At 39.4% G+C, this 15,865-nt stretch overlaps 1 protein-coding gene across 1 annotated transcript; it reads left to right on the top strand.

Annotated features, from left to right (window-relative positions):
* Nucleotides 1-4,231: 4,231 nt before the first annotated feature.
* On the top strand, nt 4,232-11,288 carry slc25a33 (solute carrier family 25 member 33). The gene is made up of 7 exons (XM_031726471.2): nt 4,232-4,477; nt 6,204-6,377; nt 7,512-7,589; nt 8,734-8,834; nt 9,050-9,116; nt 9,814-10,094; nt 10,201-11,288. The coding sequence occupies exons 1-7, from the start codon at nt 4,437-4,439 to the stop codon at nt 10,398-10,400; spliced, it is 942 nt and encodes a 313-aa protein (XP_031582331.1). The 5' UTR covers nt 4,232-4,436; the 3' UTR covers nt 10,401-11,288.
* The last annotated feature ends 4,577 nt before the right edge of the window (nt 11,289-15,865 follow it).

The raw sequence follows: 15,865 nt of genomic DNA, 5'->3' as shown, positions 1-15,865 counted from the left end.
CCATTTGAATCAGCTGTGTTGGATCACGGACACATCTAAAAACTGCAAGACACCGGCCCTCGAGGCCTGATTTATGTCATTAATTAGGGTTTCTCTGTTTAATGTTAAGATAGTTGCTGTGAAACAGTCCCATCTCTTTCCTTTTTGTAAATTCTCCATTTATACATCTTTGTCTCCTTTCCTTGAATTCTAGTTTTAGGCTTTTGCAAAGTGGGATGTCCTTGCCTCAGATCTGTTGTTTCAAAACAGTGAAGGGCAGAGAGTTTAAAAATAAATCCTATTCTTATAAATTACTGAAATGACTTGCAGATATGAAAGAACACTTATGTCCTCCCAGTTTGATTTGAGTATTCCATCAGTGCTGTACTTTTTATGCCTAGTAGGTAAAAATACTACAAGCGGGATATTTGATTGTATTCTTTTGTGCTGGCCTCCAGATGGGACTGATTTGAGTGAAAAGGTGGAAAACATGAGTGTATATAATGACATTAATAATGGCTGAATTCCATTTTGCTGATTCAGAGAGAAGTATGCGTGTTGAGCTAATGTCACACTGCGATGGCTTCCTGGGAGACATGGATATCACAAGCCTTTATTAATGATATTAATTACAAATGACTGCATCAAGGCTAAAGATTGAGAGTATTTTTGTTTGTGTATTTCTTTGTTTTTGTCTTTCTTTTTTGTTTTTGTGGCAGGACGTGTTGCACTCTAGTACTAAGTACACAGACTTTTGTGACCTCACTGGACCAGATTTGAAGTCTTATCAGCCGGATAAATGGAAAGCACCTGTGTGTAACAACAAGAAAAACAAGTTTACTTGTGTAAGCTTTCAACAACAAGGCAATTCAAGATATGAGCTAAGACAGAAAAGAGTGTTTAAAAAGTTTTTAATCTCAAAGTTAAATTAAAGATTAATGGTTAAATTAAGTTAAATTAAGATTGTAAACTATGACAATGCGATGTTAGATAAGAATAGATATGAAGAAGAATAAAGAGGTTTGTTCTGCATAACCTGAGAGATCCAGAAAGTGACTCATGGATTTCTCCAAAAGTTGAATCTGTTCATCTGGACGTAGCGTTTTGTGGGAGAAACGTTTCGTCACTCATCCAAGTGACTTCTTCAGTCTCAGCTGACTGCAGGTTTCCCCAAACCTTATAAACAGTAAACCTCTAGCGAAGCGGATGGCACAACACAGAAGAGCAACCTCATCAGGCCAGGACTCTGCAGTTTATTTACACCTACAGGCCAGTGGACACTCTTTCAACGATGAGGATGTACACATCCTGGACAGGGAAGAACGCTGGTTTGAGCGCCGGAGTCAAGGAGGCCATTTACGTGAAAAGGAAAGACCATCTCTGAATCGAGGAGGGGCCTAAGGGTACATCTTTCGCCATCTTACAATGCTGTGATTGCAGCCATTCCCCAACTCTCTGTGAATGGTACTCATGGCCATTGATCAGTGTTCTTTGATCAGTGGGTTTTGGTCAGTGATTGTTGATCAATGGTCATGGGAATTTGCATAATTATGATTAAGGAACTGACCTCCCAGCCCATTGTTCCTTCAGTGGGCTGGTTTCAGTCATTATGCAAATGTACTGTTTATAAGGTTTGGGGAAACCTGCAGTCAGCTGAGACTGAAGAAGTCACTTGGATGAGTGACGAAACATTTCTCCCACAAAACGCTACGTCCAGATGAACAGATTCAACTTTTGGAGATTTACTTTCCTGGATGATTGAGAATGCATCAAGATGACTCATGGATTGTCTAAAGTCTTAGAAAACAGGATGCCATTATAAAGATCTGAGACACTGGCTTATGTGATCCACTGTCCTGTCCTTGGTGAGAATGCTGCCACAGCTCAACACTGGACTTTTGGTAGAATCCAGCACATCCACACACACATACATACTGTATATGATAAACGATGGGGGACGTCTTAAGCCTCTCCTAAAATTTTTCATTTAAAGCTAAGTTACTGAGCTGAATTATACTTGAAAGATTTTAGCCATACTATACAAAGACCATGGGGAACATTAGCTTTTACAAACTGAATCCTTTGACCCACAACTTTTAGGTACATAAACAGCACAAGGTCTTGTGAATGCCAGTGAGATGCAGAGCCACACTTTGTGGCTTCTGACACTGAATGTCCTACCACATTTCACAGCCTTTATTTTATTCCTCATATAATAAATACCAATTAATATATTCCATTTATTTTAAATTATTAGTTAGGCCTTTTATGTTTTAAGAAATTTCACAGTTAAAACCACGAGAAAACAATTAATGACCAAAAACTACCAAAATTCAGGTTAAGAATAACAATCTCTTTGAACATTATAATGAAGAAAATATAATAACGAAAATAAATAATACTCTGATTCTCACAATTTTCTTTAATATTATTATATTTGACTTCTGTTACTTTAAGAAGTATTTAGGTGCTAGTTTACAAGTTTAAAAAAAAGGTAAGCAAACACACTGGGAGTGCTTTAAATGGTAATGGGTAAAACCAGTAAGGTCGGGGGCAGGGAGTGGTGGGTGGGATTTAACTTTCAAGATTGCATCAGTCTCCGATGCCTGTGACTGTTTCTTTGATGCACAAACCAAGACCCTTCAGTGCGTGTAGAGGTTTTAATTCAATTAAATTTTTTATACATAACATACCTATATTTTAGCAACAAAAGAAGAGTGATTTGTGCTTAGAATGCTTAGAAATGCTAGAAATGTTAGTGTGATAGTGAACAACCTGTTTTAAAGATTAAAGTAAAATTGATTAGAAAAACCTGAAATAAAGAAATCAAAGCGAACACAGCTTTTATAGCTATGAACAACCACACCAAATATGCATTTATCGCAACTGGTCACTTGATGTCAGCATTCGCAGTACTTCAATAACCATAAAAACACTTTGGTGGTTTTGATTTAGAAAAAAAAAACAACTTCTCTAATGAGACTCATTCTAATTCAAAGTATCAGATTGCACAACCCTTTTAACACTCTACCTGCCAAAGTGGATAGGCCAGAAGATGATTTATAGGACATGAAAGAGGAAAAACAAAACGTTCCTATGCAAATGTGTCCCTGTGTTCCTGCACTTTGGACTGAATCTATGCTTGTGCAATGAAAACTGATTAATCTAACTTCTCTTGGGTCCCAACTGTGAAACGGTAACAGACGTGAAAAAACTAAGGCTTTCCAATAAATTCAGCATAGCAAAAAAATATATTTATCTGGGAAATTAGATGTAGGAAGTGACATGATCTCCAGGGCACCTTGTGCCAGAGGCTGCCTCATTTGCTTCCAATCAAAGTTAGCGTGATTTGTTGATAACCCAAATGAAATAATAATAAATATAAATAAATAATAATAATAAGACTAAAAAACATGGAAATAGTAAATATAAGCTAAGGTCGAGTGTCAGTGCTCTCACGTCAATAACAGAAACATGTCAATACAGGTTGGCAAAAGCATTGTTACAATTTAAAACATGACAAAATGTGCCAGTGTGTCTGGTTTGACGACGTTGCGGCAGAGAGACAGATGTTGTTGCACAGACAAACAGCCTGCAAGTTGCAAAACAAGGTTACAAACTCTCTCTGCGACCTAGATGTCCTCAGTGTAAGAACAGCTGCAGTAAAGTATTACTGCACACTATAACATGGGTGGATGGCTCATGCCACAACGCTGCATATCTATAGTGTACAGCCATTAAGTGATATTTTGTCTTGAGTTAACACAGAGGTCTTCCTGTTGATAAAGACTTGGTGTTTTTACTTTTTATCTCCTTCTTTCCAGGCTCGTTACAGGCACATGTGCAGAAGCTTGAGGTAGTAAATGTTAGATAACTGGTCTGTGATATGTTTACAGATTAGCATGTTCGATATTTATGTCTTATGCCTTGCTTCTATACTGACTTTGATTCCTCTTTTATTTTCAGAGCATACCTCCACCTATGCACCCACTACAGAGTGACAATCATACTGGCGTGTGTCATAAACTATAATTCCCCAGTGAAGAGCAAAAATAACACAAAAGTGTTTTTGTTTGAGTTAGAAATTAAATTAAATTGAACCTGTCGACGGTCAGGGGGGCATCGACTTCTGCTGTTGATGCCAGTAGTTTATGGACCAGTACTTGTGTAATAACTTGAATAATAATAACTTGAAACAAGCAAAGGCGCAGGGAGGGCGAACACGTGGGCCTACGTCACGGACAACACCCACCAGCCCGCCCTCTGACGTCAGCACGATCAGCTCTTCAGGTCACCCTGTCGCTTCACCAAGCCGGTAGAGGGACGCAGGAAGACGAACTGGAACAGACTGGGATCATAAAACCATAGCAGTGTGTTCTCCTCGGTATAAGCGCGACTTTGTTAGAGAAGTGATAAAAATATGTTGGACTTCTGAAAACAAAAAAACAAAGAAAAAGATGGCACAAAAAGACACGCTGCTGCATCTCTTCGCCGGGGGGTGAGTCTCATTAATGCTATCGCTTCACGTTCACGGTATTAATAGCTCACATGTTAATACAACACGAGAAGCTTGGGCAACGTGTTACTTAATAGCTATATAACTACTTTTAAAATGATTAATTTAAGGTATTTGTTATATGTGAGAGCCCACAGCCGCAACATGCTAAAACAGAAACTGGAGCTAGCTCGTGTCGGCATTTCGCGACCATTTAATTAAAGTTGGACACGTTTCTATTTTCACTTCAGCAGTGGGGCTTTTTGTGTCTTTTAGTAACTACATAAAAAAGGCGAGCAACGTTTGTGTTACCAATCCATATCTTAGACTAATAATCCAGGCAACGCCGCTGTGAACAATGAAAAACCCGGCTTTTATTCCCGTGGGTCAGCTAGCGTGCAGAAGTTTGCTAATGCCGGTTAGCTACCGTTAGTTAGCATTAGGATGTTAAAACGTTTGGACTTGTGGGATGTCGTAATATTTTTGAGGATGACAACATCGTGTTTTAAAATTTTACACGGTGTAAAAACTAACATTGTGAAGCGTGTGTCGATATTGTGAAGTTGCGGTGAGCTATAAGCGTCTCGTTTGTGACGCCTGTGGCGCAGTCACGAGAGAAGAGCCTTTAGCTCTGTCATGTCCTTCTGCGTTATGTAATCCTGAAAAGCTTTACGTACATCCATACTAGCGATGCCAGCACCACCTGTTCAAATTCTGAATATTTTTCTGTAATTAGGCTGATAATATTTAAGATTGAGAAGCCGTGTAGCATCGGCTTAGTGTTAAGGTCGCGTGTAACATCATTGGCTTGTTTTTTAATGACGCCATTTTACCCTTGAAATTGTTACGGCTGGCCTTTAGGGTATTTACTGATCTTGGCTTGTGAAATGCCCAGTGATAGACATGTGGTCTTGAAAACACAATGAAAATTGAATTTACATTATACATTAAAGCGGGGATGCCGGCTGAGCTTTTAAGCCAGCCTTTTCTCGATGTCTAAAGTCGAGCTGGTAATATCAACTGTGCGCACTGTTGCATCCATTTCCCTGGGTGTCTTATCTTTGTGGTTATGACCAAAGCGGGCCTCCAACGCTTTATTTCAACAGGGTTGCGTGTGTATGTGTGTGTTTGTTGATTACGTAACGTCTACCTATGCAAGAGTAGATTTTTCTGTGCAACTACAAAAGGGCAGGATGAATGATTAGTGAACGGAGAATGCACAACTGGGTCAGGCGTTACTTTTGCTAAGATGTTTGACTCTGACCTTCAGACATAGAGAAGCTTAATCTAATCTCTTCTAGACTTCTAAGCTTGTCAATGACAAGGTTACACATTTAATAAAGATGCACCAGAGAGTGCTATAAAGACCTAAATAAATAGTTTGTGCAGAAATGACTGAGAATACTGTGTGCGCTTTTCCAAGTGCAATTAAACAGTCTGAGCTGTAAAACTCCTTTGCCAAGTGTGTTGGGTTAACACAGTGTTTCCACAGCAGAGCAAATGACCTGTTCTTTGACAGTAATTGTTCATTGCACTTGGCCCAGTAAGCTTTTAAGCTGTTTTTGTCACCAAAACACTCTACTCAGTCAAAGTCTGACAAAAAAATAACTCTCACTACTCTAAGCAGGTTAGCTGTCATTGAATAGATGGACTGAGGAAGCATCACCTGCTCTGCTCTGCAAAATATTAAACATCCTAAGGCCAATAATCCTGATTTTTCTATGTGCAGGTGTAGTGGCACAGTGGGAGCCATCGTGACCTGTCCTCTGGAGGTGTTGAAGACACGGCTGCAGTCCTCGGGCCTCACCCTCCGGCCTGTCTTCCAGGTTCAACTAGGCACCCTGAGTGGCACAGGGGTTATCCGACCAGGGGGTGTTACACCTGGACTGCTGCAGGTCCTAAGGTAAGATATTTGTTTGTGTTGATGTCAGGCAAATGGAGCTGCAGCAAGCTGTCTGAGCCATTCCCTGCGGCATTTGAATTTCCCTACCTGCAAATTAGGACAGTGTGTTCCTTTGGAACAGGTTGGGTACTTTATTATTGTTATTACTTATGTTGGCAGACAACTTTTGTGTATTTAGGCTTGCCTGATCTGTCGATGTAAAGTGTTTGTATGGTAATATTTGAGTCAAATAGTTGTATAAACTCCTGTGAGGTTCTTATGTGGTCTGTGGAAGTGGGTTGGGAGGCTGTCATTTGCTTTCTGCTTTCGTAGTCTTAAAACGATGCCTCTAATCCTGTCCTATATTAAGTGGGGATTAGGGGCACTGTATCCTGCTCCTATTAACTCCCTTTTATCAGCTTTTTGAAGAGACAGAACCGTCCTTTTCTATGAAGCTTTAAGATATGGATAAAACCAGTCTTTATGGCATCCATTAAAGTGGTCCTTTAATGAATATGCTTGAGGCTGGGAAAGACTAGAAGCAGTTCCAGTGGGGAGGTTTTAACCACAGTGCCATCAGCTTTATATAACACTCCGAGGACTGAACAGGTCTAGACTGGTGTCGGCCTCAGGAGTAGGCTATAAAAACTGCGTATGCTGTAAGACATAAACATCTCTTCTCACTGAGTAGAGGTTTTGAATGGAATGCATGGACCCTGCTTGAGTGACTAGGTTTACATTACAGAAAGTAACCCACACTGAAGTTGTAGCCTCCCTCTTTGGTCAGTCCCACACAGAGTCGACTGTCACATAGAGATCAAATGTCATTTCCTTCAAGGAGTTTAAAAAAAAACACTGGGAACACTGTCGACGTGACAAATGAAACGCTGTCAGATGGACTGGGTTCAGCATAGATGCTGCAGAACCAGCTCAAGTGAACTGGGCTGGTGTAACACTCGGAGCAATTGCAGGATCACGATTGCAGCTATCAGATTAAATCCCTTAATAGAACCTGGAACAACCCTGCACAGACACTTGCTGCAGCAAATATGGAGACAGTTTAACATGTGTGGCAGTGCATGTTTGTTGTTGTTTTGTTTGTTTGTTTGTTTTTGTTTGTCTTTAATGTCTGGTGGTCCTTTGCTTCTGTTCTAGATCCATTCTCGAAAAAGAGGGACCAAGATCTCTTTTCCGTGGACTGGGTCCGAACCTTGTGGGTGTTGCCCCTTCAAGGTACAATGAATTCAATGTTAACCATTCACATGTTAGTGGATCTTTCTTTTTTTTTTCCTTTTCGTCTATCACCACATTATTCGTTCTTTCCATTTTTAATTTTGTTTTCAAGTCTCAACAAAAAGTTTCTGTGTTAGTGATACTTCCTGTTGGCAGGTAAACGCACAATGAGATGTTTTCTTTTTCAGAAACAATAAACAAAGCAGAGGAAGTGAAATGGAGCAATTATTTCTGAGTTTGCAGTTTTTAATGAGTCTAGACACTTCAGAGTGTTTTAAACCACAACTTCTAACCCCCAAAAAAACCAAAACAAAAAGGAGGAGACCCTGTTTATGTTTCTCTTCTTGTGGTTGAAAACAAACTGTCCATAAACAGGAAGCCGTTGTCATGGCAACAGCTTCCGAGTCCGTCTGCCCCTTGCCTCAGTTTTGTGACTGAGCTGTTTTGCTCATCTGGGCGGGCTGCCTATGTATTAGTAATTGTTTAAACTCAAGATAAACAAGCTTCTGTGAATGAGGTTTGGCATTAACAGATGCTGTGGTGAGAATATGTTGATATTATTGGCTCTGAAACAACACGCCATTTGTTCTATTTTTAGTGGCAGCAAAGAGTCAGTACTTCTTCCTGTTTCCCCGGAGCTAATAGTGTTGAATGTAAACTTTGCTATACAACAGCAATAAAAGTGTGAAATTGTCATAATACTTATGCCCTAAAAAGCCGAATAGACTTTGGGACTATGTTAAAGTGAAAAAGGTTATTGATTAGTACAGATACTTTTCTCTGTCGGTTAATTAGTAACCACAGGATTATCCTTTGCTCAGTAGTTCCACTGTCTCTCCACTCTCCGGGCCAGCTTAGACAGGCTGATATTCAGAGCAGCTCTGTGGGCATATGTTGTGCCCAGTGCTTATTCAGCTCGTTCTGGTGCAATGACTGTCTGTTCCAGAAGCCAAGCACAGAGGGCAGGGAACAGATTGCTCTGGATACGCACTGTCAAAGGCTCACAGAAGCCTGAATGGAGTCATTACATAATTGTTATGAAACCACATTTACTTTTCTAAAAAAAATAAAAAAAGGCATTCATAAATAAGCACATTGATGCCTCTGTGCAGAGTTCTTAACAGTCTGTTTCTGTGTTTTTTAGAGCCATCTACTTTGCTGCATACTCGAAATCTAAAGAGCTGTTCAATGGGCTGTTTGTCCCTAATAGTGGATTGGTACACATGTCATCTGCTGGTGTTGCAGGTGAGATGTCTAAATTTGACATGCATGTCATTAACATTAGTAAAATGTAACACACTTCAGTTCTGTATCAGTTCAGTGATAACATTCAAAAATGTTATCACTTATATTTGTATATCATGTGGACAGCTCCATCATTGGCTACTGTTATGGGATCACTTTCATATATTATTGTCCAGGGATAATACTGAATATCCTCATTTTGCTCCTATTTTCAGCTTTTGTTACCAACTCTCTGATGAACCCCATCTGGATGGTCAAGACCAGGATGCAGCTGGAGAAAAAGTAGGTGTACAGTTCATTTTTTCTATCTCGTATGTATAAGATTTATTTAGTTTTTCTTTAGACACAGTAGTGTTCAGTTTCAGATCAGTGTAAAATGGTCTGGCCTATTTCAGAGTCTCAGTGGGTGTGAATGTACTCCATATACCGTGACCTTAACAGACACCTTTAAACTGAGCCTACCTTCTTGGTACTGTCCTTGGGTTCTGCAGTGCATGAGGCTGAGCGTGTGACCCAGCTCCATAAATACACACTGCTGACGCACTGACCTGCACGCAGAAGAGGAGTCCATATTTGCATTGCCAAGTATGGGGCAGTAGTATCATGTGAGGTCACAGGAGCAGGTCTGTTCAGGCTGTCTTTGAAGAGAAAACTCATATCTTGTAGCACAAAGGTCGGCTTGTTGAAGGAGGATTTAATAACTTAAAGCAACATTCAGTCAAGGTTAGACCAGCTGCTTATTCATCCCAATAAGGAAACTCGATGATGTTTCCTTGTACAGTTGACTAAGCATTCACACAATAAGAAAATTGTTCTTTTGTAACTTCACATTATGACTTCAACTTTTTATTCCATTTCTTGGCATCTGGTGTCTTGTGATACTTGTAACGGATGACTAAAAAACCACAGTTGTTCCATTAACCCCTTCACCACATGTGATTTTTGTCACTAATGAGCATGGCTTATTTTAACTTTTCAGAGCCAGAGGAGAGAAGAAGATGAATGCACTGCAGTGTGCTCGATATGTTTACAAAACGGAGGGAGTCCGGGGCTTCTACCGTGGCCTGACTGCGTCCTACGCTGGCATTTCGGAGACAATGATCTGCTTCCTCATCTATGAGACACTGAAGAAACACCTCGCCAAGAGGCAGTTCAGCTCGCCTAACGGTGAAAAGGAGAAAGGAGCATCAGACTTCCTCAGCCTCATGATGGCAGCTGCTTTTTCAAAGGGTTGTGCATCCTGCATAGCCTACCCACACGGTAAACACACACACACCCATTGTTTATCTATTACAACATAACTAACGTCAGAGAAAAGGAAACTTAATAGTTAACTTTTTCCAATTCTTCTTGTGTGTCCCCACAGAGGTCATTCGGACAAGGCTGCGCGAGGAAGGCAGCAAATACAAGTATTTCTTCCAGACAGGGAGGTTAATAGCAGTGGAAGAAGGCTATGCAGCTTTTTATAGAGGACTCATTCCACAGCTAATTAGGCAAATCCCTAACACAGCCATCGTCCTCTCCACATATGAACTCATTGTCCATCTGCTGGGAGACTCCAAGTAAAGACATGTTTGAAAGTGGGGATTTTCCTGACGAACTGTGGATGTCACGCAGAACCCAAAGCACACTGGGCCTATAGACTTTTGAAAATGCAGCACATAGTTTTTTGATGTGGTGCTACAAAGACTCTCAAGATGGAACTAAAGCAGGTTGTACTGTCGTCCAAAGAGCTAAACACAACATTTTATTGACAGATTGTTAGCTTGTTAAAAATACACAAGAAGTCATGGTACTCATTGAACCTCCAAACCTGTGGAAAAAGGTCATCTTCTCTGAGGACTAACTTTAAGTTAATTAAATTATTTTTGTTCTGTTATCGTTTTTGGATCGTGTTTGTTTCCTTGTATCAGTGGAAATTCTACCAGCATGCACGATTTGTCAGGTTTGAAGGAATATCATTGAGAAGCACTGAACAGTGCAGTTCTAGATTATTTTCGGTTCTTGTTATACTTTGACACGATCTGCTGGATTTAAAGTTTAAGTTAACAGAGAAATTTATCATATTTTTTCATTAATATATTACACATACACAGACTTATCTGTATGTTTTCTTTTGTGGAAAAGAGAAAATAGGCACCTTTTGCAATATAATGAAAACTTGGATGCTCAGTTGACCAGTGGCTCAATAAAATGCGTCAGTTGGTTGACAAAATAATTGTGTTGTAAAAATCTGCCTTATCTGTTAATGAGGATAAAGCATGAAGCATGAGCATTTCTCTGTGTAACGATACAAAAAATCCCCCAAACAAACTAGATGGGCCGAGCGAGGCACTGTAACGGAGTCTGAGCCGACTACGAGTAAACATGAAAGTGTCGCTTTATTTAGTCTACCCTGTGTGTGACCATCTTGTGTTTTATTGTCTACGTGTCTGAGTAAAGGGTGATGTTGTGTATGTGTTCATCCATAACAATGGGCAAAAAAGCGTCACTAGCGTTGACTAATCGGCCAGTGAGACTGTTCTGTGTGATGATAGATCTAAGCAGTGGTTCTCAAACTGTGATGGGGAACAAATGTGAGCGGGTACACAGAGAACCTGGGGAGAAATAAACAAGAGTTTGTTTTTATGCGTTAAGTTAAATTCAATCTGGGCAGTTTTTAAATTTTATTTTTTTTTAATTGTTATTGACTGCCAAAAATTCTGGTGTGTGAACAGAAGTTTGAGAACCACCAGGTTAGAGGAAGTCTGCATGCATGTGGTTTTTTGTTTTGTTTGTTTCTTTTTGAGTTCTAGTTTAGTTCCCAGAGTGTGTTTGCTTGTTTCACTTTTGAAAGTGTTTAGTTTTATTTATTTTTATACTATAAAAAGGAGAGCGTTTAACGAGCATGTTAAGGACATTCAGAATAGATGTTGAAACACAAATAAAGCACTTCTTAAAGGCAGTGAAATTTAAGTCGTACACATCAAGATGTTTACCACAGCCTCATTGGGCTGGATAAATAAATTGACCAAAGAGAAATTAATGTCATCAAACTATAGCTTTTATTTAATTTCAGAGAACTCAAATTGTTTTTTTACATGCAGTTTTTAGTAAAAGTACATTCAGTGTAAAAGCAGAGCAGATGTTTGTGGGTTCAGGCTGATCACTGCTCCAGGTAATGGGAAATATCCAGTAGAAAACATGGGTAACGTGTTAGCTGCAGGTGTACGAGTACCTACTTTGGAAACTGCGGTGTAACAGAAATGGCCGCCATTTTCGTAAACAGGACACAGATCAGAGAAGTTGCGAAATACTTAATGGCCATCAGCTGTGTGCAGCCTGCTTGTTAAGGCTGGTATGATGATGGTAATGCACTCTGCAGTCACTGATAATTCTGTGACCAAAGTTCAAACCTAGTGGCTAAAAGAGGTCTTACTTTAAATTGAAAAATAAGGCCAGAATGAGTGAGCTGGTGGGTGCTGCAGTCCCTCTACATATGTGAGAAACAGACATTTCCAGCAGAGCTTTTGCAGCTATTGAGTTTTTTTTAGAGTCAGCTTAATGTGTGAAACGTACACTACATGCATTGTGCTCCTTCCCCATACATCACCCATTATCATGAAATATAATTTCCAAAAAATTGCATGTTTATTATTGAATAATAATAGGCTTTTATATCTCTTTATCAACATAGACAAAGGGTATTGTGTTTCAAAATGGAAGCAACTATTGACTTGACTTGCCTATTTATTTTTAGAGTGCATACAGGCTCCAAAAATAATTAGGTAAGGTGGCCTTGGCTGCCATGTTGCATTTGGACCACATGACAACTGCCATCACAAATTCGTGATTGGATGAAGGTCACTTCAAGATCATTTTAAGCCTTCTACAAGTAGTTTTGGATCTGCTTTGGCTTTAGCTCTATGTTTATATCTGCATGTGCTGGGATGGGGTTGTCATGTGTGGGGAAAAAAACCCCCACAGCCTCATCATCTAAGACATCTCGAGAAATGAAAGAAAATGCCATAAAAGCAGATATTTGTTAGTCACACGTTATGGGAAACGATCTGAGTGCTCAGTGGTGAATCAGCAAGAACTCCTTCCTGCTGCATTTTGTTTTAGTTGATTCACTCACATTGCCCTCTCCAACCAGTACAAACAGGTTTCTGACCAAAGGACTGCAGCTAGCGCTGTCATGTGGAATTCCCATTCTAGGAAATGTATACAGGGTGCGACTTCCTGATACGTCACCCTTTATAAAGGCTTTAGGAACTGTTTTTATATTTACTAGTAAAGCCCTTGGTAACTCATGATTATTTAAGTTAATATTTAAATATGAGAGAGGGGGAGTTGCTCTAGCTCTCTTTCGCATTTTATCTCTCAAATACACAGTGCAATGAAAAAGTATTTTCTCCCTTCCTGATTTTTCTTTAAAAATATTTCTCACAATTAACAAATTTTAATATTAGTAAAAAATAAGCAGAGTAAATAGAAAACATAGTGTGCAAACCTGACAACATGAGGTAGATCTCCAAAAGCAACATATCATATAAAAATGATATGATAAAATCTGATTGAGTTGCTTTGGAAAGACCTTAAACAGGTGTTCATGCTCAAAAACTGTCCAGTGAGGCTGAATTAAAACAACTGTGCAAAGATCCACAGTGATGTGAAAAACAAATACTTGACTGCAGTTCTTGCTACCATGGGTGCCAAACCGTTATTAGACTTAGGGAACAATTCAGGTAGGTTTGAATTCCTTCCCCCCCCTTAATAAATGAAATCATCATCTAAAAACTACATTTTGGATTTACTCTGGTTATCTTTGTCTAATATTACAATTTGTTTCATGATCTGAAACAAGAGGCCAAATACTGTTTCACATCACTATATATACACACAAGAGGTAAGAGACTGTCAACAACATGTCAAACTTTGAAGCAGATGAGCTACAGCAGCAGAAGACCACACTGGGTGCCACTCCTGTCAGCTAATTAACAGGAAACTAAGGCTACAGTTTGCACGGACTCTCCAAATTGGTGCAACAGAAGACTGGAAACCTGAAAATCTGCTGTCACATTCAACATAGTTGACCAAAGTGCTTTTCGGTTAAAAGACAGCAATAAAATACAAAACGCATATTGAACAAAAAAATAAAAAACAGTAAAACATAGAAAATAGAAATAAAATAAACGATAAAAAGCTGTATAAGGCACCCTTAATAAAAAATCTCTGCAGTTTCTGTTCCTCATTTGTAGAGTTTTTTGAGTCTGAAATCTGAAGCTCTGGTATCACATGTCAGCATGACAGTGTCCCGGCACACCATGTACCCAGAGTCTGAAAATAGACAACTTTAAAAATGGATGTTTTTATTTGATCAGTTAAGCTGGTGTTTCTCCTCCTCTGACAAGTCATAAATATCTGCTGTGACAGATAACCTTCCACTGTGACATACTAAAGTCCTATATTGCTGGAGTACTCTTTTAAATAGCCCCAAATTACAAATGGTAATCATAAAGCTTGATTTTGGTGCTGGCAAGGCAACGGCATCTTTATTAGCCTTACTGATTAGCAGAGTGTCATTTTTTACTTCTGTAAAACAAATACTGGATAAACCAAATTTTGTGTTTTGTATGTACTGTGATAGTACAGAGCCTGGTATTTCCAGGTATCTCTACGGCTATGAGTGGGTGGTTTGATCCAAATATCCATAGTATCAATATCAACATGGGCATTGCAACTAGCTCGTTACACATTCACACACACTTAAATTTCAAAATGAAGGGAGATGCCTGCTGTGCTCTACTGTGTTTTGTAGTGTGCGATCATATGACTCAACAGTGCTGAGCAGACAGTGAGTGAGAGCACGATGGCAGGAAAAAAAGGAGACTCCTGTGGAATTATTTTGTGGCTGTAAATGAAAACACTGCAGACAGTGATGCGTGCAGGAAGGATTTTGTTCTGCTATGACAACATTTTATACAAACATATGAAAAACTGTGAAAATAAGAACTCGGAGCAGAAAACAAAATGAAGAGATGAGGAGGAAAAATGCCCAGAGCCAGCAAAGAGACACTGGCACAGTCCTTCCAGAGAGGAAAAGAATATCCAACTTATAGCTGTGGTCAGAAGTTTGCATATTCTCATGAGCATGAATATCATGTTAATTGTGGGCTTTTAATGATTTCTTTGAACTGTTTTTTTCCAGGATGGAATGATTGTACAGCAAACATCTTTAATGACTTTAAAAAACAAGAACTGGGTGCAAAGTAAAAATTTGTTTGGAATTTTCTCCAAAGTATACATACAGGCTCAAGTATATACATACATCCCCACTAATATTTAGTTAACATGTTGCACCTCAACCAGATTCATTTTGTAGTCACCAACAAGCTTCTGCCATACTTTTGCCTTGATATTTGACTGCTCTTATTGACAGAATTGGTAGAGTTTATTTGAACTGGTTGGTTTCCTGGCACAGACTCTGCTTTTAAGTGTAGTCCATAAATTTTTAACAAGGTTGAGGTCAAAGCTTGGGAAGGTCAATCTAAAAGCTTAATGTTAACCTGGGTCATCCTTTCCAAAATCAGTTTTGATGTGTGTTTGGGAGGTAGTCCTCCTCCATCATTCTATCCGAATTTCCCAGAGGAACCCACCCGAGGGATTAATAAAGTTTTATCTTATCTTATCTTATCCACACTGTCCAATTTACCAGTCCCACTGGCAGCAAAACAGCCGCAGAGCACAATGCTACCACCACTGTGCTTGACAAATGATACAGTGTTCTTATGTTTGAAAGCCTCACCTTTATCTTACATAATTTTTTTTATTGTGGCCAAATAATTTTTGTCTGCAAATTTCAGTGGAGCTTGAATGCATCAATTTGGAGCAGGCAATCCTATTTTTCTTCTCTCAGCAAAGTGAAACTTTCTTCACTGTGGACAGAGACTTCTGGTGTTCCAGCAATTTCCAGTTCATGGCAGGATTGAGCTTTGGTTGTTCCTGAACATCCTAACCAATTTCCTCTCATCTGAGGGTGACAGTTAGGG

Source organism: Oreochromis aureus, linkage group 20 (assembly GCF_013358895.1).
Source record: "Oreochromis aureus strain Israel breed Guangdong linkage group 20, ZZ_aureus, whole genome shotgun sequence".
In the NCBI taxonomy this organism is placed as follows: Eukaryota; Metazoa; Chordata; class Actinopteri; order Cichliformes; family Cichlidae; genus Oreochromis; species Oreochromis aureus.
This window is presented reverse-complemented; position numbering and strand designations above follow the sequence as displayed.